Source organism: Desmodus rotundus, chromosome 10, assembly GCF_022682495.2.
Source record: "Desmodus rotundus isolate HL8 chromosome 10, HLdesRot8A.1, whole genome shotgun sequence".
Taxonomy (NCBI): domain Eukaryota; kingdom Metazoa; phylum Chordata; class Mammalia; order Chiroptera; family Phyllostomidae; genus Desmodus; species Desmodus rotundus.
In genome coordinates, this window is record NC_071396.1 from 50,923,281 (window position 1) to 50,945,514 (window position 22,234).

The 22,234-nt window shown below is 54.6% G+C and overlaps 1 protein-coding gene across 3 annotated transcripts in view; it reads right to left on the reverse strand.

The window, feature by feature from the left end:
• The window catches only part of NRG2 (neuregulin 2), a 247,842-nt gene that overhangs the window by 20,948 nt on the left and 204,660 nt on the right, over window positions 1-22,234 (reverse strand). For all 3 annotated transcript variants that reach the window (XM_053913461.1, XM_053913460.1, XM_053913459.1), the window contains 3 exons: window positions 16,849-17,020; window positions 10,323-10,441; window positions 1,886-2,006 (listed from right to left, as the gene is read on the reverse strand). In XM_053913461.1, coding sequence (XP_053769436.1) covers window positions 1,886-2,006; window positions 10,323-10,441; window positions 16,849-17,020 — 412 coding nt within the window. The remainder of the gene's footprint in view (window positions 1-1,885; window positions 2,007-10,322; window positions 10,442-16,848; window positions 17,021-22,234) is intronic.

Consider the following 22,234-nt stretch of genomic DNA (forward strand, 5'->3'; position numbering starts at 1 on the left):
CTATTCCTCTCGGGTGGAACTGGGTGGGACCCAGGGGGTCCTAAGGGTATAGCCTTGATGGAAGAGCCCTCTGGGAGCCCACTAGTTCATCACTCTCCCACACTAAACTCGCTAGCGCTGTAGTCCTGGGCCCCCAAGGCCCTCCTCAGCCCTGGCACCTTTCCTGGATGGCTGCAGCCTTCCCTGTCTGGAGCCAGGGCTAACTTCAGTGGCATTGCTGGATCCCTTCAAGATTCCAGGGTCCAAAGGGCTAGGGAGAGGAGAAGCCTGGTGTACCTGGGTTGGGGGTGGGGCAAGCAGGGAGTACAAGGCTAGGCTGTCTCTATGAGGCGTTCCAGAACCCTTTGAGTTCTATATGTCTATTCCAAAGAGCTCAGAGCATTATCAAAGCTAGAATGTTCCCCAGGGTCTGCAGCAGTAATGTGGCAGCCTCCTAGAGGCAGAAGGAGGGAAAAGGAGGAGGGACTGAGTCTGGGCCGAGAACTTCCCTGGGGAACCTGCTGTTGTTGCGACTGTCCCTTGAGAATGAGGAAGGGGGAGGAGGGTGGGGGATGGCAGCAGGTGAAGGGTGGGGCCGGGGAGGAAGCCAGCAAAGGAGGCCAGCTAGGGCAAGAGAAACAGATCTTCCAGGCAGTCCAGGCCCAGCTCGCCCAGCACTGTGGGGACAGTGTGAAGGAGGCGTAGCCCCTCATTATCACTTTGTGTGGTCGGGTGGTTTTTGAAAGTCCTGGGCTAAGGCTGTAGTCAGGAGGGAGAGCAGGAGAGCCGAGGAGTGCTGAATCTGACCTTGTCTGTAGGAGGGCAAATGCCTCTCTCTGAATCTCCATCGATACTTTGGTGGCCTTTGCCCAGATGCCATGGGAATGGGGCAGCTTTGGCACCTTGCCAGACCCTAGGCTTGGGCCACTTTGAAAACCCAAAGTTGTTAACCAGACCTCCCTCCCACTCCCCCTCAGGATCCTGCCAGAAGCTGCGCTAACCTCATCAAGCGCCCCTCCCCCTCCTAGTTCGCCTACCAGAGAACCTGTCAAGGCGGCACTGTGAGCCCAGGTCCCCAGAAGGTCTGGCTGGCCTGAACAAGCTCTCTCTGATGACTAGGCTCCCACCTGCCCTGTCTGCAGGCAGAACAGGCGGTTCTGAGCTCCTGGGAGGTCCTACCGGGGCAGCCCTGCCTGGCTGGAGAGTAGACTCTGACCCCTGGGGAGGCAGCGAAGCCCCAGCTTGAGCTTCTCTTCCACCCTGACCTCTCCCATTGGGTCACATCCAGAGTGGTGTCCCCGCTGGGTCCCCTTCACCTGTGGAGAGGGGCTAGGGACTGGAGTGGCACAGGCAGCACCCAGGGTGCATCTGTGGACACTGGGGTCCTGCCGGGCAGGGAGAGCAGCCAGGCCCTGCGCTAGCACGGGGTCAGAGCCCTCTTCTCCCCTCAAGGCTCTAAGAGCATGCCCTCAGCTACCAAGGGCTCCAGGACCCATGCTCTGCCTGACCCTGCCGGGCTCCTCCCTGCTGGGGAAGACACACCCTGGGAAATGCTCATCAGAACAACGTTTGGAGAGCTGTTGAGAGATGCGGGGGGGAGAGAGAGAACGAATCCAATGCCCAGGTCATAGATTGGCCTCCCCATTCTTCCTAAAAGGTGTTGGTGAGAGGGTGGACATTGGGAGAATGGGTGGGTGGGGCCGGGAAGCTGGGACTGCAGAAGCCCTGAGCCCTTTGGAGCTTACAGCTCCCTGTATTCCAGGAAGTGGGACACACCTCCCTGTCTACACCCCTGGGGGACCCCTTGTTAGTGACTTGAAGCCCACACTTCCTAGAGCCCTCCACTTCTGCCCCAGCCTCTCTCATTCTGCTTTCGCCCCCACGCCCACCCCCGCCGGTCACTTACTTGCAGGAGAGCTGGTTGATGCCCTCGATGTAGTAGCAGACGCCTCCATTGACACAATAGGACTTGGCCGTCTCGTTGCACTTCCGGGCGTGCCCCGACCAGGATGACAGAGTGGTGCTCACTGGAGGTATGAGAGACACGCGCCGGTGACCCACTGAGACCACCTCTGGGCCCCAGGCACCACCTCCTTCCTGGCCCTTCACTGCCTGTCTCAAAGCTCGAAGCTCGGAGACTGCAGGGATGACTAGGCCGGGAAGGTCTGGTGGTCCCTCTCAGTCACCAGCAAAGCAAAGGGGAGGCCATCATGAGCTCTGACCGTCTGCCCAGCATCACCCTGTACCCCTACTCTGCGCAAACCTCTGAAGGTTTTCTGGTTTTGGAGGTGGTGAGAGGCTGGCAAAAACTGTCCCCTCTACTGGAATAAGGCCTCCTCTGCCCCCTCCCTGCCTGCCTTCCTGGGGGCGCCACTGCAGGCAGGTGAGACACCGTGCTTTCCCTGGGGAGCAAAGTCACAGGGAGAGGGTATCCACATCCTCACACTGCTCGGGCTCCCACAAGCTACACTTTGAGGGGAAGGGCACCCTTTGGACATTGTCATTTCTAAGATCTAAGGAGGTGTGGGGAGAACCCTAGCTTCCATTTCCTTCCCCTTTGTCAGGAGGGGAGAGGCCAGGCCTCCCAGGAGCGTTATAGAAGTCGCTATGCCCATGTCTACAAGCACCCAGGGTCCTCTCCACATCTGCCCTCACCAGGCGGCCCCCCCTTCCCCACCAGGCTAGCTGTAGCCTTCAGAGGAGCCTCTGGGCCGTGGACAGCCCAGGCTAGGAGGCCTGCACTTCAAGTTGCGGAGAGAAGACTGGCTGGGGAGGGCTGGGGGTCAGCTGGTATGGGAACGCTGGGTGAGAGCGAGACTGGGCTTCAAGGCTGCTAACCCAGACTGCTGTCTGATTGATCAGCTTCATTTGAAAAATGAAAATAACTCAAGTCCTGCTTCCCCATGGGATGGCATCCAGTAAGCTGGTTCCAAGTGAAAATTCTTGCCCAAAATGTCAGTTTTCATCTGTAAGCTAACCCCCTAGGTGGTGTATGTAGGTTGGGCAGCCAGAAACGGGTCCCTGTTCCCACCCCAGCCTCTGGGTCTGAGGACTTCTCACTCTTACCCAGCAGCCACTCCTGACTGAGGTGAACCTTCCTACCTTGGCTGATCCTATCTCCTCAGGGGTGTTGAGTGTCTACCACCTCCCATAGCAACGTGGGGTGAAAAGGAGAAGGAGAAGGAGGGCCGCCGCTCGGCGGCCTCAGTGTTGAGACATGTGGGGAGACAGATGGAGCGCGGGGACTGGGAGTGTATACACAGCTTTGCCTCTGTATATGTCTGAGGAGCTCACTGATAAAGCCCAGCAGGAAGGGCCAGCTCCCACCCCCGCTCCACGTCCTGCCTGCTGCTGGCCTGGCACCCTGAGCCCCACCCCTGCCAAGGGCTCCTTCCTACACTCAGCTCCACGCCCAGCTGGGACCCACATGCTGGCGGGGAGAGGAGGCCTCCCGCTGTCTCTGGCCCACTTCTGGGTCAGTGAGACCTGGGGCACTAAGAAAGGGATAGACAAGAGAAACAGCTGAGGTGACCACGCCTGTGAGTTATAAAATCCTGTTGCTGGAAGGGCCCTAGAGGTTGTCCTGCCCTTTGGTAACATTTCCAGGGAAAGGAGGCAGGGAAGTGCCTGTCCAGAGTCACGATGCGTGCTGTGACAAGGCTTCAGGACTCCTGACTCCTGGCTGAGTGTTCTTGCCAGCCACCCAGTCCCTTGTGGAGGAACGCCTCGGCACCCACATTGCCGTATGCAGATGGATGCAAGCTGATGTGGACCACAGGCCTCGGTCCTCTCATGAGCCTTGGCTAAGCCAGAGAAATCTTGTCCTGGACCTGCCAGGCCCGGCTGGGCCTCCACTACAGGCCTGCTCATTGCTTCGCTGAGTGAGCAGCACTCTGCAGTGAGGATGGTGGCAGGGACCACAGCTGCACGCTTGGGTCTGTCCATGCGCATGTCTGTGCTTATCAAGGCCCTGGGAGGCAGGGGACCACTCCTGAAGGGAGGCAGGTCCCAGCTGGGAGGCACTGGCCTGGGCTGCTAGAGCTGTGTTGTCATGGGGACTAGTCTGGGTCCCAGACAGGCAAAAGGGGAGGCCAACGGGGGAGCCAGTCACAGAGGGTGTGGGGGAAGTGACATAGGCCTTTCTATTTCAGAAGGAACTACCTTGAGGCCGCCACACCCTGTGATGGCAGGGCCTTCTCAAGGGTGCAACTCTGCTGGAGGTGAAGGCTCACGCCAGGGAGATTTCCACGCCAAAGATGTGCATTTGCGCTGTTCCAGCACACGTGTTCTCCCGTGTTTGGGGAGGTGAAGATGACATATGGGCTCCAAGTTGCAGAATCTGGCCACTCCCTTGACACCTCCTCTGAGATGGCTCCCAGCCACCCCAGGCTCAGCTGCCAGTCATCTGCCCAGCCAGTGACTGCGAGGCACAAACCTAAGACCTAGAGGGGACCTTTGATTCTCTTCTTCCTTTGTTTCCGCCAGCCGCCTGTCACCAAGGGCTGCCTTTCTCCCTCCTCACGAGGGCCACCCACGTCTCACGCCTGCCTCCCCAGCCCCAGCTGCCACGGTCCCTTTTGTGCGCAACCACAGTGGTCTCCACACTGGTCTTTCTGCCCTCACTCTTGCGTTCATCTCTAACCTTTTTGCTTCGCAGCTGCCACTAAAAATAGTGGTTTTTACAATTCTGATCAATCACTTCCATTATCAAGACCCACCAATGTCTTCCATTTGCACTCAGAATAGAGTCCCCCCCTTTTTCCCAGGTCTAATCTGGGCCTCCCCACCTCTCCGCTCCATGTTCAGTCCCTCTCTTGCAGTATATTCAGATGACGCTGGCTTAGTCCCGCTTGCCCAGCAAGTCAGGTGCCTTCAAAATATCAGTACCTCATCTCTGGTCAACTGAGTGTGAGGACCCGAGGCTCGCCGACAGCCACATGAGAGAGTTTACAGGTGATCCTGGCCCCGGATCCCCACCTCAAACACCCAGGACGAGCCCCAGTGCCCTGATGGAAGTTTTGCGAGAGGCCCTGAGCGGCAGGAATCAGCTAAGCTGTGCTGGAACCACGAAACAACACCACCACCAGCCCAACAACAAAACCCCCTGAGAAATAATAAATGCTGTTTAAAGGCACTAAAAAAAAGTCAGTATCTCAGAGAGGTTGCTCAGGATCCTCCTTACTCCTCTCAGCTTTGTGTATGTGGGCTTGTAGTACTTATTCTGACACAATTAACTGACTAGCTGTGTAATCGCTGGCTATTTAACGCTCAGCCACTGCACTAGAACGTAGCCCCCGGTCCCATTCGGGCAGGGGCCCTGCCTGTCTCTTTACCACCGAACCTTGGCTGATGAGGATGTATCTTTTCTCTAGATCAAACCATTGTTTCCTACTAAGTGCAAATATTCCTGGGAGGTCATTAGGGAAATGCCAATCAAAATGACAGTGAGGCATCACTTCACCCCACTCGGGGCGGCTCTAACAAAGGAGATGGACACTAACAAGTGGTGACGAAGACAAGGAGCAATCGGAAGCAGCACACAGGGCTGATGGGGTGTAAAATGGCGCAGCCCCTTTGGAACACAGTCTGGCAGTTCCTCACAAACTTAAACATGGAGGTGCCACGTGGCCCAGCAGTTCTCCAAGGTATATGCCTACGACAAATGAAAACCTGTGCCCTCATAGAGACATGCACCCGGATGATATAGCAGCACTATGCAGAGTAGCCCGAGTGTGGAAACAAACCGAACGACTCACTGATGTATGGATAAGCAAAATACGGTATATTCATACCATGGAACATTATTCAGCCATAAAAAGGAAAGAAATACTGATGCATGCTACAACACAGATGAAACCTGAAACCATTATATTATGTGCAAGAATCTAGTCACAAAAGGCCACATGTTGTATGATTCTAGTTATATAAAGTACCCAGAATAGGTAAATCCATAGAGGCAGAAAGCAGATGAGTGGGTGCCAGAAACTGGGGCGGGGGGTAGGGGGGTTGGTAAAGGCAGAGTGACTGCTAATGAATAGAAGGCTTCTTTCTGAGGTGATGAAAATGTTTTGGACTTAATGGTGATGATTATACAATTTTGTGAATATACCAAAAATACCGAATTCTATGCTTTAGAAAAGGTAAACTTTATGGTATGTCAATTAGACCTCAAAAAATTGACTTAGAAAAATGCCTGGGTAGGGTAAACCCCGAAAGCCATTAGGGTCTTGGTGCGGTAGGTTTCCTGGGGTCCGGAAGAGAGGGTGGGCCAGGAGGGAGCAGATGCTGCCGACACGCCCTCCCTGGGGCCAGCTGCTTCTCCCTACTCGTGGAGAAACCTCTGTTTATCTTTCAGGGCTCAGATCAAGTATCTCTTCATCCCTAAGGAGCCCCCCACTGGCCCAGATGCCCTCCTTCCCGTTGGTAAAGTTGCCCATCCTTCCTCTTCAGTGTGTGGGAACAGGCAGACACTTTGAGTTCAGGTTTTAGCTTCCTGCCATTTAAGGGACTTTTGGGGGAGCCTAGACTGTGATTCCTCAGAGCTCAGGACAGGGTCTTACTGAGTAAGACCATGCTGAATGCGTGCGTGAGAGTGCAAGCACGCCTGTGTGTGTATGTGACTGAACGGCTGGCCTTTTTAAGTCCCCGGGTAAGGGACAGACCCAGCAGCCTCTCTGGGACTTCCATGGTTCTGTGATACCCCAGGTCTCACAGACCTGGTTCTGTGACTGCCCTCTGGGTTTCAGGGTGAAACCAGGCCCAGCCTGATGTCCTGGGACTGGTATAGCCATCGGGGGACGAGGCAGCTGGTTTCTCTAACTCAGAAGTGGGTTGGACCAAGCAGACTGTTTTGTTACCACAAACTTCTTGCCTACTCCTCCTCATCCCAGCCAACTCAAGAACGTGTCTCTTGTGAGCTGGCAGAGCTGTGACTGCAAGAAGGGTGCACTGTGATTTGGGGGAGGAGCATTGGGGTCCACGGGAACAGAGCTATAAGAGGCAAAGAGCCACCATGATGACCCCTGAGCAGCCACTGCTCCTTGCCAGTGCTCCTGTGCCCTCTCCTGGCATCCCCCCCGCCAGCAGTCCTGGCTTCCCTGGGGCTCAGGCGGGCCAAGTCAACCCACCTTGGGATGAGTCAGAAGGGGGCAGGCACAGATGCCCGCTATCCACCCTCCACCCTCTCCCCAGGGTGTGGTTGCTGCAGGTCCTCTGGGTTCCATGGGAAAGTAGGAAGTCTGGGCATCTCCGCCTGGGAAGGCATCCCCAGCGGGGCCTCTGGTCCCCTTCGACGACCCTGTTTGCCTCCTCACATCAAGGGTAGGCTCTTGCCTGCTGTGGACTAAACAGGGCAACAGAGGAGGCATGGTGTGGGGGCAGTGGTGTGTGTGTGGCGGCTGGGTGCACAGGGTGTCAGCCTCAACATCAAACACAGAGTCCCAGAGGTTTCTCCATGAGCAAGGCGGCAGGGCCTTGGAGATCACCCAGCTGAGCCTCAGATGGGAATACTGACTAGGGAGGTGGAGTCACTCGTCCTGGGCTGCACCTGGGATGAGACCAAAGCTCTGATTCTTTCCACCGCTCTGCTCTGCTCTGCTGCTCTTCTGGAGGGACAAGGGGCCAGGAGCTATGAGGGAAATCCTCAGGGCCCAGCCTCAAGCTCTGCTGTCTGGTTCCCTGGCTGATGAGACCACGGGCTGCCAAGGGCTGACAGAAGCCTGTGTGTGGGGTGAGTTGCAGCTTCTCTGAGGGATCTCACAACAGTCCCCAGGCTTAGGCCCCAAGACTTGTGCAGGAGAGCAGGCACTCCTGTGGTTTTCTGCACGGCAGCCCTTTCCTCCTCCTCTGCTAACAGCATGCATGTAAGGAAGGGCCCCCGCCTCTCCCCCCGCCACCCCGTGGTTTTGGCTGGGCCACACTCTGACTCCCCATACCCGCTGTGCACACTCACAGGCCTGGCAAGGGTGGCACCTCACCCCCCTGAGCATGGTGACTGGGCCAAGCGGGGCACACCACCTAAGCAGAAGTTGTCGAAATCCACCCTCGTGATTGTAGGAATGGATGCAGAGACAAAGCTATCTCTTCTCCTGGATGGCGAGTTGGGATGAGTCCACCTGGAGCTGTCTGAGGCCATGGCCTCTTCTTCCCAGTCCATTCCCCAAACACGGGGGAGCCCATTTGCCAGTAGGAGAAAATGAGGCCAATGTACAGTGGGAGGGAGTGTCCTGACCCCTGCCCTGAGTTCTCCTCACATCTGAAGCCATGTCTGGGCACCTCAGTTTTATAAACCCCTGAATTCCTTCAGGTAGTTTTAAATTGGGATCTTGTCAGTTCCAACCAAGAAAGTCTTGAATAATGAAATAGGACACCTCCAATCCAAAGTGGGCCTGAGGCTGTCTGCCTACTCTGGCTGAAGTAGCAGGCGCTGGAGACTCGGTAAGCCCATTTTCCCAGGCTTAGGACAGGTTGGGAGGAGCAGGGGTCCCAGGTACCCTCACGACAACCATGCCCAGACTGGGGCATGTGGGAGTCAGTCAAAGGCCTTGGAGCAAGTTCTCGGTCTTGCTATATAATATTTCCCAGGTGCCTGCTGTCAGTCAGGCACGGTGCTAGGCCCAGAGGCCAGAGCAGTAAACAGCCCCACAAAGCCCCCTGGAGCACGTGGGCTCAGTGTTTGCCAACTACTTTTACATCGCGCAGCTCTATCATCAACCAGCTCTTTGACTTTGGCCAGAATGTTTAACGTCTCGTGGCCTTGAGTAAGGGCTCAGGAGACAATGGGGAGTCTGGCACAGAGCATGCACTCGGGAATTGAAGCTACTATTGAAACTCCCGGGGAGAAGGCATTATCCTGTTCTCTGCGCTCTTGGCTCACGGACCTACTGGGGCGGGCACACCCACACAGAAAGCTCAGCAACCTTATGAGATGTGAAGATTCTAGTCAAAGGCTAGAATCTGAGAGATACACGAGACCATGGTTGGCTAAGACATGGCCCAGGAGTGGGGCCCAGGCTGGGAGTGGTCCGAGCGGAAGGCCTCCTGGGAGAGATGACCCGGGAGGAGAAATGACGATGAGATGCAAGGGACAGGCTGCAGTTAGGACTGCAGAGATCATCTGGGCCTTCCCTTGAGAGATGGGCCTGGGGACAAAGTCTTTGTTCTGTGGCTCCGGGGTGGGTGCGTGGCAGGAAAAAAGGGTCCTGAGAGGCCTTTGCTCTGGTTCAGGAGACGGGATAACACCTGGGCCAAGGTTGCTCCTGAGATGGGGTTGGAATGGAAGGGACAGGTGTGAGAAAGATTCAGAGAGCAGCCTGACCTGGATCTACTAGGAACAGTGGCAAGGGAGATGGAGGAGCCTGAAAGGCTGGCAGCGCAGGGATCCCTCACAAGACAGGAGAGACAAGGTCTGCACCAGGTTTTCCTCTAAGGGTGGGGCCCTGGGCAGCAAGGTTCCAAGTTCTCTTTAGACCATGCTGGGTGTAGACAGTCCCGGAAGGCCACGTGGTAGAAACACAGGGGTGAGGACACATACAGGATGAGACTCTGTAACCAGGGCAGGAACGGGAAGTGAACCAAATAACCAGGGAGCCAAATGGTACGCTAGGTCAGTGGGTGTCGGGAGGAGGGAAGAGTTCTGTGGGTTTGCTAGAGTACAAGGGTGTAGCCCGAGGACAGGTAGTTCTGGTGACGCAACCACCCCCCCACCCCCCAACCGCCCTGTCAAGGGACATAATGAGGACCACAGAGGACAGCCCAGCGGGAGGCAGCCTCCACGCTCAAGCTGGAGAGGGGATGCTAAGGGTGACTTGAGCTCCTAACCTCACAAGTTTTCAAAGGAGAGGATTCCATGTGGGGAAGGGGCCTGTCACCCCTGAACAGAGGCTGTCCCCAGGGCCAAAGGCACCCAAGCTTCCCGCCATGGCCCTGTGGAGACGGCTGCCTGCACTCGGGTACCCAGCAAAGCCACAGGCAACAGGCAGCCAGCTCGCACACACCCTGGGCCTGCCTCTCCCCGGAGCTGGACCTGGCAGCCCAGCCTCCCATAATTGCCTTCTAAAAATATCCTTCCCCCACCCCCACCTCTTGATTTCAAAATATTTAGTTTTTAGGGTATTTAAAATGAGAGCTGGCGGCTCTTCCAGGCCCAGATAACAAAGCTAAACATTTGTGCTTCAACTGCATTTCTCTGAATCGGCCCAGATCTCGGGGCTTGATATGGCAGCAGCAGGAGGGAGGGGAGTCAAGTGCAAGATGGATCATGTGCCGGCCTCCCCAGGGATGGGGGAACCGGCCTGCCCCACGGAACTCTATCGGACCCCTCCCTTTGTTGCGGGACTACCTACCGCTATTGACGTAGAGGCGGCCTCGGGCTGTGTCCTTCCCCAGGATGTTCTCAGCCTCGCAGACATACTCCCCTGCGTCCTCCACCTTCACCTTGTTGAACTGTAGTCGTGAGTTCTTTCTGGTTAGGGAGGTAATAAGAGGGGGAGAGGCGTGAGTCAGGGCCCACGCTGGCTGGGACTCCCCAGTGGTCACTCAGAGGTCACCTCCCCCTGCAGAGCCACAGGGGCTGTGCAGCAGGGATGGGAGGCAGAGTCTGGGGTTCGGGTGGAACGTGGAGCCCCTGGCGTTGGAAGGAGATCCGGGCGCTCAGGAGAACACAGGGCAGGACTAGTGGCTGCACGTGCCCTGAGTCTAAGAACCTCTACATCATGTTTCCAGTGCTGGCCCTTCTTTGTGGTCGGTCTACTTCCAGGTGAGGGAAGCGGGGTCCCTTAGGAAGTCACATGGCCACCCCCCTCCTCTTCTTTTAATGCCCCCGCCCCCAGTTCCAGGGTCCTTCCCTCAACTGGAACAGGTCAGCTGCGGGCTCACCAGCTCCCTCAGCCTTCCCTTAGAAGTGGTACCCTGTCACTCTACGTGCAAGGTCTATTGCCAGGTGCCTGGGGGTGGGGGCTCCCCCAGGACTGGCAGGTTCCCATGACAACCGTGCCTAGCTTCCCAGTTCCAACCTGTGGCTCTCCCCTAACATCATATTAGCGCTGCCACTGAGGGGCACACTGCGGCTTCTCCAAAGTGCTTCACTTGCTTCATTCGTTGATTCAGTGAATGTTTACTGAGTGCCTTCTGAATGCCAGGAGCTGGATAGATTGGGGAACACAGAGACCCTATCCTAGTGGCCTGACTTGACCATCATGGTTAATCTGGGGGTCGACAGGACAGCACAGATGGGAAAACTGAGTCCCACAGGAGCTTCTAGATTTGTCCAAGGGTACCTGGCAAGGCAAAAGAAGCGGTGGACCAGGAACTGCAGTTGGTGAGGACATGAACTCTCTCCCGGAGCCTGACATGGGAGCTGGCCCCTCTGTGGAGGACTCTGCACTCAGTTTCTGCAAGCTGAGCGATGTGGGACCTGGCCTGGGCAGGGACCCCGGGGCCCTGGCCTTGGTTCTCCTCTTTTCTGAAGACCCTGCCAAAGCTCTTCTTCCTTCCCAGAGTCTCTCTGCACCTGCCCCAGGAGCCTGGGCTCTGCAGGGTCTGGTTGCACCTCCCACCGCCTGCTCTCCCCAGTGTTCTCCAGGGGCTGGTCAGTGCTGCAGATAAAGCCCCAGACCCCAGCCTGGCCCCCGGGGAAAACAAGAAGTAGCATGAAATTTTCTTTCCATGATGTAATCTTTTCCTCTTTTTAGTCGCGAATCAAAGCACCAGATTCCCAGAATATGTGTAGTGGGTTGGAGGGGTGGTAGAACGGGAGGTGGGGTAGAAGAGCTGCCGCTGCCCAGAGCCCAGGGGAGCTGAGAAGAGAGGCTGGGCCGGGGGAAGGAGATGGCAAACTGGCCCACATTTCTACCAGGGCTGTGTGTGGACACCTGTCTCCTGGGCTCCACCTCTGCCTCTGGGAGAGGGCCTCTTCCCAGACCTCCTCACTCCAATACCCCCCAAACAAGCATCTATAAGGTTGTCTTGTCAGCAGGCCCTGTTGCTGTGGCAATATCCTTACTGATGTTATGGTGATGGCTGCCTGACCCTTTCCCCTACCCCCCTGGCAATTCTTCCCAGATCAAGCCGGTCTGTGTCTCCTTGGCCTGGTGTCTGCCCACAGCCCTTTTCTGTCAATTCAAGTTTGCTCCCTTCATTATAAACAGAGCCTTGGAGGCCCCTCTGACTAAGACAGCATCTTCTTCCTGGCTTCAGCCTAATTAGATGCCACAAAGTCCAGCTGCCTCAGGACCAGGATTCTCGTGCTTCCCAGTCACCAGATCTTCCCTGACACTAGACAAGCAGAACGAGGGACCACCTGAGGGCCATGGGGTCAAGGTAGAACAGACCTAGAGCCAGAACCTCCTTGCCAGCCATAGCTGAATTCAAAGGGCCTTCTTTTACAGGACCTCACATGCAGCAGGACAAGGCAGAGCTAGGCTCACAGATATCTGGAGGAAAAAAGCTAGACCTGGAAAGAACTTCCCACACAAAAGTGTGTGAGACCTGGGCGAGCGAGGATCAGGGCCCAGGGAGAGCCGCTCCCCTCTGAGGAACCAGAAAGAGGCCAGGGGAAAGAAACAGTGGCCCCACATGTACCAGCTGCGTGGCGATCTTGCCAATCCCAGGGAGGGGGCCCAAACTTGCATAAGGGGCCATGGGGTCAGAGATGAAGGGTTGGGCTCTAAGGGTCTCTTTGGCCCTGAAGGTGCAGAGGGCTGGAGGGGACGACACACACTGTATTCTCTTCTCTTCATTCCTAGCTACCTCCTGGCACCCTTACCACCCTGACCCAGGCCTGCCCCTGTGATGGACACCCCTTCCTTCCTCCCTCAGCCAGTTTCTTTTTGCTGGCAGGGATGGGATTTGGGCGGCCACGTCCTCTACCCACACATTTTCCTCAGTGCCTACCTCCCTCTGCCTGCCTGAGGGGCCTGTTCCAGCCTGCCCCTCATAAACAACGGAGCACGCGGCTTTGCTGGGAGGGCCCCGTGCCCAGGACTTGGGGGGCCAGTTTTCTCCTGGCGCAGCAAGGCTTGGGTGAGACGCCTCATGCAATGGCCCCTGAGACAGACAGCACCTGCTGGGGAGGGCGTCTCCGCCAGGTCAAGAGCAATGTCAAGACAGAGCGTGGCCTGGGCATAGGACTGCTGGGCGGGCCAGAGAGCAAGCTGCAGTGCGGGCTGAAAGAAAGAGGATGCTTCCAGAAAGGAGACACCTGCCCCTGCCCCTGGCCCCCATGCCAGGTGAAGCGTGTGTGGGGGTGGCAGCTCTCTCTGAGTCACAACACAGGAAACAGAAGTTCTCCATGATGGCCCACTCCTCCACCCCATCCACCTCACTGCTGGGAGCCCAGGGGCAGGATGGGTGGAGCCCGAGTTTAGAAAGGCAGCAGATAGGATGGGGCCCTGGCAGGAAGGGGACAGGGGCACACTTCAGGCTCTTAGAGGTCCCTGATACCCAGGAGAAGACCTGGCCAGGCCTTGCTTCCGGACTGGCTGACCTATTTGTCAGTTGAAACTGAGGCTTTACCTGGACGCTAGAGTGCTCGAAGGCTAGGTCCACTCGGAGGGCCACCTGCCTTGTCCTGGTGTCTCCCCGTACCTGAGCGAGGAGAGCTGGTCCTGCAAGGTTCTCATTAATTCCAACTGAGGGTCACGGGGTCAAGGTAGAAGGGACCTAGAGCCAGAACTTCCTTGTCAGCCATAGCTGAACTCAAAGGGCCTTCTTTTACAGGACATCATGTAAAAGATCAGGGGCTACTGAACGTAGGAATCTTCTGCCAGGCCATACAGGGGAGAGGGTGTGTGTGGGGGGGAGGGGGGGTGGTGTTCTCTCTTGCTAGGAAGAAAGACAGCCCCCCAACAATGCAATGGAACTATGTTTAAGGCTTCGTGACAGGAGATGACGAGAGCTGCCTGGAGGGCTCAGGAAGGTGTCCCAGAGGATATGACATTTAAGCTGGGCCTTGGAGAACGTTTCCAAGGACAGTGTGTGTGTATATGGGGGGCCGCTGCCAGCACAGGGAACAGCCTGGGCCCAGGTCCCGGGTCTTGCAAGGAAAGAGCAGGGCTCAGGAGCACCGAGGTGCTGGGGGACAGCGGGGCAGTGACTGAGAGGCCAGGAAAAGAAGAGTCGGAAGGGCCTTAAGGCCTAGGCTGTCCCTGGCATGCAGCAGGCTCTCAAGATCTGTCAGGTAAGTGAATGAAAGATCGGATATGTGCCCGTGTCAGGAAGATCATTATCCCCGTCGGAGTCATGGGAGTCCGTGACTCTGCAGACTTCTGGACTGGAAGCCAAACTGGGTGGATGAGACACACTTTTTTCCAAAGAAAGGGTGGAGGCCTTTACCTAATTCTACACTGGAAGCTAGACTCGAAACTCTGTGAAGGTCGGGACCCTGTCTGTTCCCTTCCCTGCTGTATCTCCAGCCTCTGGCAGGGTGCCTGGCACACCGCTGATGCCATGTTAGATACAGAGATGAATTCACAAAGGGGCCTATGGCCCAGAGAAGATGGGGACAGCCAAGAGCGGGACAGTGGAGGAAAAGAGGCTAAAAGCTGGGAGACCAGAAAAGAAACTCACGGGGAGAAGGGTGCCTCCCTCTGGAGAAGTGGTATCGACCAGGAGGGGACGGCAAGGCGGCAGTGCTGAGAGGGGAGCATGGGAGGGTGAGGCAGGGCCAGGGGAGAGGCTGGATTGGGGCATTCTGGATTGGAGATGCCCCTGGGGTGCATCAGGGTGGTCTCTAGTATTTAGCTGGCTTAGTATTTTAGCTGGAACTCAGGGTAAAAAAATGCCATCAAACTAGAGATGGAGGTTTGGGGTCATCAGACATGAGAGGGTGCAACTGCCCACAGGTGGGGAGGGCGGGGAAGAGTGAAGCTCGAAAGACAGGAAAGTTCCAGCACATTGGATGGCGACTGAGAGAGTGGTTAGAGGCACAGGAGCAGCGGGAAGACCCAGGGGCAAGGGAACACGTGGCACCTGGGCCACCAGCTGCTGAGAGGCCTGGAGGCGCAGGGCCAGGAAGCTTGGAGGTCCCTGGGTCTCTCAAGAGCCACAGCCATGGGGGTGGGGGGTGTATGTAGAGGGCAGATTCCAGCAGAGCCAAGAGGAGTAGAGGACAAGGAGAGTGGAGTCAGTGGGCATGAAAACGGCTCCCTGGGGTGGTGGAGGGAAGCAGAGAAGTGAGGCGACAGCTGGAGGAGGAAGTGGCACAGCAACAGGGAGGGAAGCGATGTGAGTGGGTCTGTGAGTAGAAGGAGAAAGACTGATGCCACCAGAGAAAGGATTTGTTGGTGGCACGGGGGCTCTGGGGGTGGGCGTGCTCATGTGTGTGCAGTACTGTGGGGGGAGTGCGAATGGGCGTGGGGTCAGGAGTCGGGGGGATGGGGTGGCCGAGTTGAGGATGTGCTGCAGAGTGATGAGGAGGCGAGGGGAACACTCTCCTGACTTCTGTGGTCTTCCTGGAAGATGACCTCGCCCTGCTTCCCCGGGCAGCAGAAGTCAGGATAGAGTGCTCTGCCCCGTCCTCCTGGAAGTGAGGTCAGGAGCCCCAACAACTTCAGAAACTCTTTTCTCCCACTTGGAGCTCCTCTCAGCAGGGCAGTAGGAAGTGGGGAGGGGTGGCCTCAGGAGGAGAGCTTGGTGGGCAACCTGAGTTTCTTGCTAAATCTGTGGATTGGGGACACACAAGACCCCCTCCCCAGTTCCCTTAGGAAGCAGCATTCTTTCCCATCAACTTTTGATTGAAACCACATTCTTCACAGATCACTGTTTTCCGCTTGGACCCCTTTCCATGTGACCAGTTTGGCCTGTGCTCCCCGCTCTTGAAAGCACAGTAAGAAAACTGGAAGTGCCTCTCAGACCCCTCAGCCCCACACTCTCTTTCACAGACTTGGAGACTAAGGCCGAGGGGGCAGAACGTGCACATTTAGGGCCACGGAGCAACCCAGGAGCAGCCTGAGCCCGGGCTTCCCATCACTTTCTATTGTAGGGCAGACTGGGGTCCTCTAAAACCATCCTTGTTTGCATTTGGGGGGCAGTGAGCCAGGAAGAAGGCAGTTGTAAGCTTCTCCAGAGGGGCAGGAAAGACTAGGGTGATTCTCAGCCGGAGAGGGAAGTCCCCTCCGCCCCGACAGAACAGAGGCCATAGAGCTTCTGTTTAGCAGGCAGATGGGAGCCTCCCTTCTTGCTTGTTCTGCCTTCTCATAGCCCCTCAGGGGCTGCAAGAGGCAGGAGAGAAGTGAGGAGCTACCCTTGGACTCCTGGCTTCTGTGGTGCCTGAAGCCCCCATCCAACCAGCCCAAGACGGAAGAGACCAAATTCCACAGCTGAGGCTCCAGAGCTTCCAATTCACTTCCCTGGAGCATCGACTCTGAGATTAAGGACAATCCCCAAGTCGCAGGGGGAATGTCTGAGACATAGACTCCCCTGACACTAGTCAAAGCCCTGTGTCCTTTGCCCTTACCTAGCTCTCTGCCCGGGACAGATTGCTGGGCTGAGAACCCAGCCCATCCAAACACATGACCTCCCAGATGCATTCTGCAATCAGTCTTTCACCAAAGATTGCCAGATGCTGGGCTTTCAGACACTGTGGCAGGTCCTTTGAGAAGTTTGAGGACAACAGGGACTTTCACAGGTAAAGCTGACTCTGACAATCAAATTGCCTTCAGCCATCCAGAGACATTAATCAAGCATCTATAGTTTGAAGACACTGGGACACCATAACCAGAGGAGCCCAGGGTTGCAAGGAGAGATTGGGCGTGGCAAAGAAGGGGGGCTAGAATTTGATCCACCTGTGGATCTGGGGGCACAGCCCTGGGTTCTCAGGCCCCTCCTTCTCAGGCGGGCAGATGCTGGGAGGGAGGGATGGCTGCTGCTCACCTGCCATTGCCGAACTTGATGCGAATGTCGCGGGTGCGGTTCAGCTCCTTGCCATCTTTGAACCAGCGGTAGGAGGGCAGGGGGTTTCCGGCCACTGCCTCACACTTCAGCGATTGCTTCTCCCCCACCTGTCCCGTCTGGCTCTTCATCTTCTTCAGCTTGGGCCGGGTGGCTGTGGGGGTATAAGGCAGGGAGGTGAGCATGGTGATGATGGGGCAGTGTCAAGCATGAGCAGTGGAGGAAGGGCCACTGGCCTTGGGCTGGGCCTGGGGAGCCGCCTGTCCAGGTGTCATTTCCTAGGTCAATTTGACAAGCATTCTGCAATGATGTCAGTGTGGCTATTACGTATGGAGAGTTTCCTTCATGCCTGGATGGTACTGGGAGCTTTACATACGTTATCTTATGAAAATAACCCCATGAGTTCACTGCAATAATCAAACCCATTTATAGATGGGGAAAGTGCAGGATGGTGAAGTCACTCAAGGTGACGGAACTGGGACTCAAACCCAGGTCTCTTTGACTTCAGTGCTCAGGCCCAGGGGACACAGCCAGATGACAGACACAGCTCCTCCCCTCGGGGAAGCTGCCACCTGGCATTGATATCACGGCCTGGTTCATGGAGACATGGGGGTGCTGAAGCCCAGAGGAGCTACCCCAGCTCAGGCTGAGGGAGGAGCCAATTCAGCTAAGAGCTAAGGAAGGGCTGGGGCTTGAAGGAGAAGGAGCAGGCAGGGCCGAGACAGCACTGGGACTTGGGAGAATCGTTTATAGATACACACCCATTTTCATAGACAATATATTCACATGATTCAAAATTCAAGAAGTGAAAAAGGGCATATGGCTGAAAAAAACAACTTTCTCTCTAACTTCTGACCACAGTCACACAGTTGCCTTTCTAGAAGGCAACCAATTTTATCACTTCCTTTTATGTCCTTTCGGAGATCTTTTATGCATATGCAAAACACACAATCACACACACTTTTAAACCAAATGAAATCACTGCCGGCAGCATACACGTACGAAGCCCCCAGGGTTCACGTACACTTTTTTCTATAGCACCATTTTTCATGGTTGCCTAATAATCCTGTGCGAGAATATCACCATCTACACGGCCGATTCTTATCACGGGGCACTCGGCATGATCGCTCCCCTTCCCCCGTCACCACTACAAACAAGCCCAGAGGAACATCCTCGCAGCCTCTTCCTGTGTGTACATTACACATCCAATGCACACATCCAGTGCACACAGTGTTCATCCTTTGCACACATCCCGTGTACACTGCTGTACAGGTAGTGTGACTCTTGACTCAGACCGCCTGGGTTCAAATCCAGGCTGTGCTACTTGTTAGCTTTGTGTCCTCAGGTCACTGACTTCATCCTTTTGCACCTCAGTTTCCTCATCTGTAAAATACAGGTGATAACAGTTCCTGCCTTGTGGGATGACGGCTCTGAGGATTATATGAGATAATGTGTGTGGAGCCTGGCATGCCAGAGCATTTAATAAAGGTTAGCTATTATTGTTGTTATTATTATCCACAATTATTTCCTAAGGCAATCCTCCTGAAAGCGGAATTGCTGCGTCAAAAAGGCTTGCCATCTCCCTCAGCTTTATGGCTGCCAAATTACCTTCTGGAAAGGTTGCGTCAATCTGTACTCCCACCGGTGAATGACAGTGAGTGGTTTTTTTCCACACCCTCACCAATGGGAGGTATTATCATGTATTTAATCTTCGCTAATTAGCTCAGCAAAAGATAACGTCTCTGTTGTTTTAATTTGCATTTATTTGATTCCTGGTGAGGCTGACCATTCTTCCTAAGTGTATCGGCCCATTGTATTCTTTGTGAATTGTCTGTTCTTGTCTGTATTCCGCTTTTCTATTGGGTGCTCATCTTATTGATCTGTACGAGTTCTTTATATATATGAAGGCTATGAAGCGTTTACTACATTTCCCCCCAATTATCTGCTTCTTGTATTTTATCACGTGGGTTTTTTGGGGAGGTCCAGAGTTTTTATGTATATCAACCTACCATCTGTTGGACTTCCTGAAACTTCGTTATTCTAAATGGGATTGAAGCCTGCCTCAGCATCCTTCCCCCTTACTTACACCCAATCTTCCTTCACCTGCTTATCAATAGTTCTTCACCCTACATGCTGAGAAGAGTCACAGGAAAAGCTTTAAAAATTATGTCAGTGCCAAGGGCATACCCTAGACTTTGTGCAGCAGAGCCTGAGCGAGTGGGCCCGGGCATGCGGGTTTAAAAACTCAGTAATAAAAACATAGCACACATGTAGGGAAGTGCACAATTGTCAGCGCAGCTCGTGACTGGTCACTGCTGAACACATCTTCACGGGTGGCTTTGCTCTAAATTTGGGTTGACACTCAGGGATCTAACCTCTTGGTCAGTGGGCGATCTCCGACTAGTCTCCTCCCCCTTCTTGTGAACTGGGGACACCGGAAGCTCTTCTCAGGTCAGAGAACATTGACCTTCACTGTAGTTCTGAGACAGGGGGCCCTCTAACCAATCCCCGACCACAGGCCACCTTTCTCCCAACAAATGGGGTGAGGACACCTTGGTGGGAGGAAGTGGTGGTCACTCTACTGCCTCGTTTCTTGACATAAGTGCTGGTGCAACGCTACGTGCTGAGCCTGTGGCCACTGCTTAATGGTGGTGGTGATGGGGACAGGGGGCACAATTACCGACCCCAGAAACAGCAGACGTGGCCCCAGTTCAGGAGGCCCCATCAGAAGAGTTCAGGAGAACTGGGGACTTCAAAGTCAAGGGGTAGGCCCGGTGACCGACCTGTGGCTGTCGGAGCCAGGCAGGACGAGAAGTCTGGATTTGTCGCCCTCCCCTTCTTTTTGGGTAACTCTTTATGTGCCTACCAGAAATTTTAAAATGATCCCTAGAGATCACTTCATATGCCTGCCAGACCAGCCCTGGTCTGAAGAAGGACAAAATAAGAATATTGTAAACCACGCTGTGCTCCTTACAAAGAGTCTTCTTTTCGATCTCCTAACAGTTCCTCACAAGAATCAACTGAGATACAGCAATCACCCCTTATCCGCAGTTTTGCTTTCTGAAGTTTCAGTTACCCGCAGTCCAAATATATTAAATAGAAAATTCCAGAAATAAACAGTTCATATGTTTTAAATAGTGTGCCACTCTGACTAGCATGATGAAATCTCACGCGGCCCTGCTCCGGCCTGCCCGGGATGTGAACGGTCTCTCTGTCCAGCACATCTACTCTGTGAGTGCTCCCTGACCATCTAGTCTCTTAGTAGCTGCCTCAGCTGTCGGATGGACTGGCTCAGAACCTTATTTTACTTCATAATGGCCCCAAAGCCTTCACATAACTTTTACTACAGTATATTATCATAATTGTTCTATTTTATTATTGGTTATTATTACTTTCTTACTGTGCCTAATTTATAAATTAAACTTTATCATAGATCGGTACATACAGGAAAACACAGTATAGGTGGGGTTCAGTATATCTGGGGTCTCAGATAAGAGGGGACTACTGTACTAAGAACTGTGTCTCCCGCTCTAGCAGTGTCCAGTCCTTGTCCCTGGTCACAGAATCTTAGTTCACAGTTCTCTGCAAGCCGGAGATGTGCATTTTGAAAGGGAATAGGACCCTGAGAGCAGGCTATGGCTTTTTTGTGTTTGTTTGTTTTTGCTTCAAGCAAGGCCCTGGGGGAAGGGCAGCAGCTCAGGCGGCAGGAAAGAGAAGAACCTTCACCAGCAGTACCCTGAACACCGCCCAGAGGACCTCTGCCCCTCACTCCTGGGCCCAGAGCTTTGTAAGGTGCGGAGTATGGACAACCTCCCCAAGATGGCCCTGGACTTGTTTTGCAGATGTGATGGGAACACATCAGAGGCTTACAAGTCAAAAAGTGACTTGCTCTTACTTTTTGCATTTTAAGCTCATTCTTATTCTGAGCATCCTGCTTCTCCCACGGTGGCTTCCAGCCACTGGATCCAATATTGGCCCTTGGGGACACCTGGGACAATGCTAAGAGGTTGTTCATACAGCAGACCTTTGAGGACCTGGAGATAGCATTTACGGAGCCTCGGATACAACTAGGCCAGCTGTAGCCCCTGCCTGGGCCCCCTCTCTGAGCCCGGTCCAGCATTGTCTGGGTCTCTTTGATGGCCAAGGCCCAGGATGCAACACGAGTATGGAAACCACTGTATCATGTCCCCAGAGCGTCTTGAGGCCAAAGCTGAACCAAGCAGAAGAACAGGCTTCCTGGGATGCATGGGGTCACTCAGGGCAACAGGTGAAGCAGACCCCTGGGCTAGCACTCCCCCCTTCCCAAGTCAGTGACATGCATTTACTGAGTGCGTGCTGTGTGCTGGGAGCTAAGCTCCATTCCAGATGGAAACGACTGGCTCACACGGAGTAGCTGCCCCTGCCCCACAAAAACATTAGCTTGTCTCCCTCTGTTATTGTTTTGTTAGATGAGAAATACAGTCTTGTCATTGAAAAATCACATAATTCAAGAAAGGAAAAAGAAAAACACATTTCAATCCATTCAGTTACCACCAGAGAGAAAACCACTGGCAACATTTTCAAATATCTTCTTCAAGGCTTTTCTCTCTAAAATGTTTTTTGTTCTACTTTTTTTCCAGTCAATATATTATAAAGACATTTTTCCAAATCTAGAAATACCGTTCTAAATCATCTTAATGGCCGCATAATAGTCCATTGTTCAGATGAATTTGCTAGGTTCTGCTAATATTAATAAGACTGCAATAGACTTCTCTGTAAATTCCTCTTTGCAGCCGAAGGGAGGGGTCCCAGGCCTGGGGGTCCGAGCACACTTCCCCATGCGGAGGGGACTTGCCAAGGTCCAGCACCCCGGAGACGGACAAATGAGAGGCATTTGTAGAGCACAGGAAGAAGGAGGGGTCCCCGCACTCTGCTCCCAGGACTGTCACTGACACCCTGCTTCCCTGTGGCTCCTTCCCCGCCGTGGACGGGTAGGTGGCAAGGGGATGGCCTCGGTGGTCCCTTTGGGTTGGGCAGCTCTCCCAGCGTCTCCCTTAGTGTCTCCTCCTCAGACCAAGCCCTGTCTGCTGAGCTATCACGCCCCCGATGTCACCTTTTCCAGCTCCCTTCCTCCTAGAACAGTGCCCACCTAAGCTGCGGGACTAGGGCCCTCTGGGGTGGGGCGTGGGGAGACCTCTTTGGCACTTTCATACCAACAAGAGGAAGGCCTCTCAAGGATGATCCAGGTCTCCATAAAAAGATTTCCCTTAAGGACGGGTCCTCTAAAACCTTAAGACACATCTCAGTTGCCATGAGTTGGGACACAGGGTATCTGGTGGCTTCTGCTTCCTCATAATCTTATACTAACCAAACCAGGGCACCTGGCCTG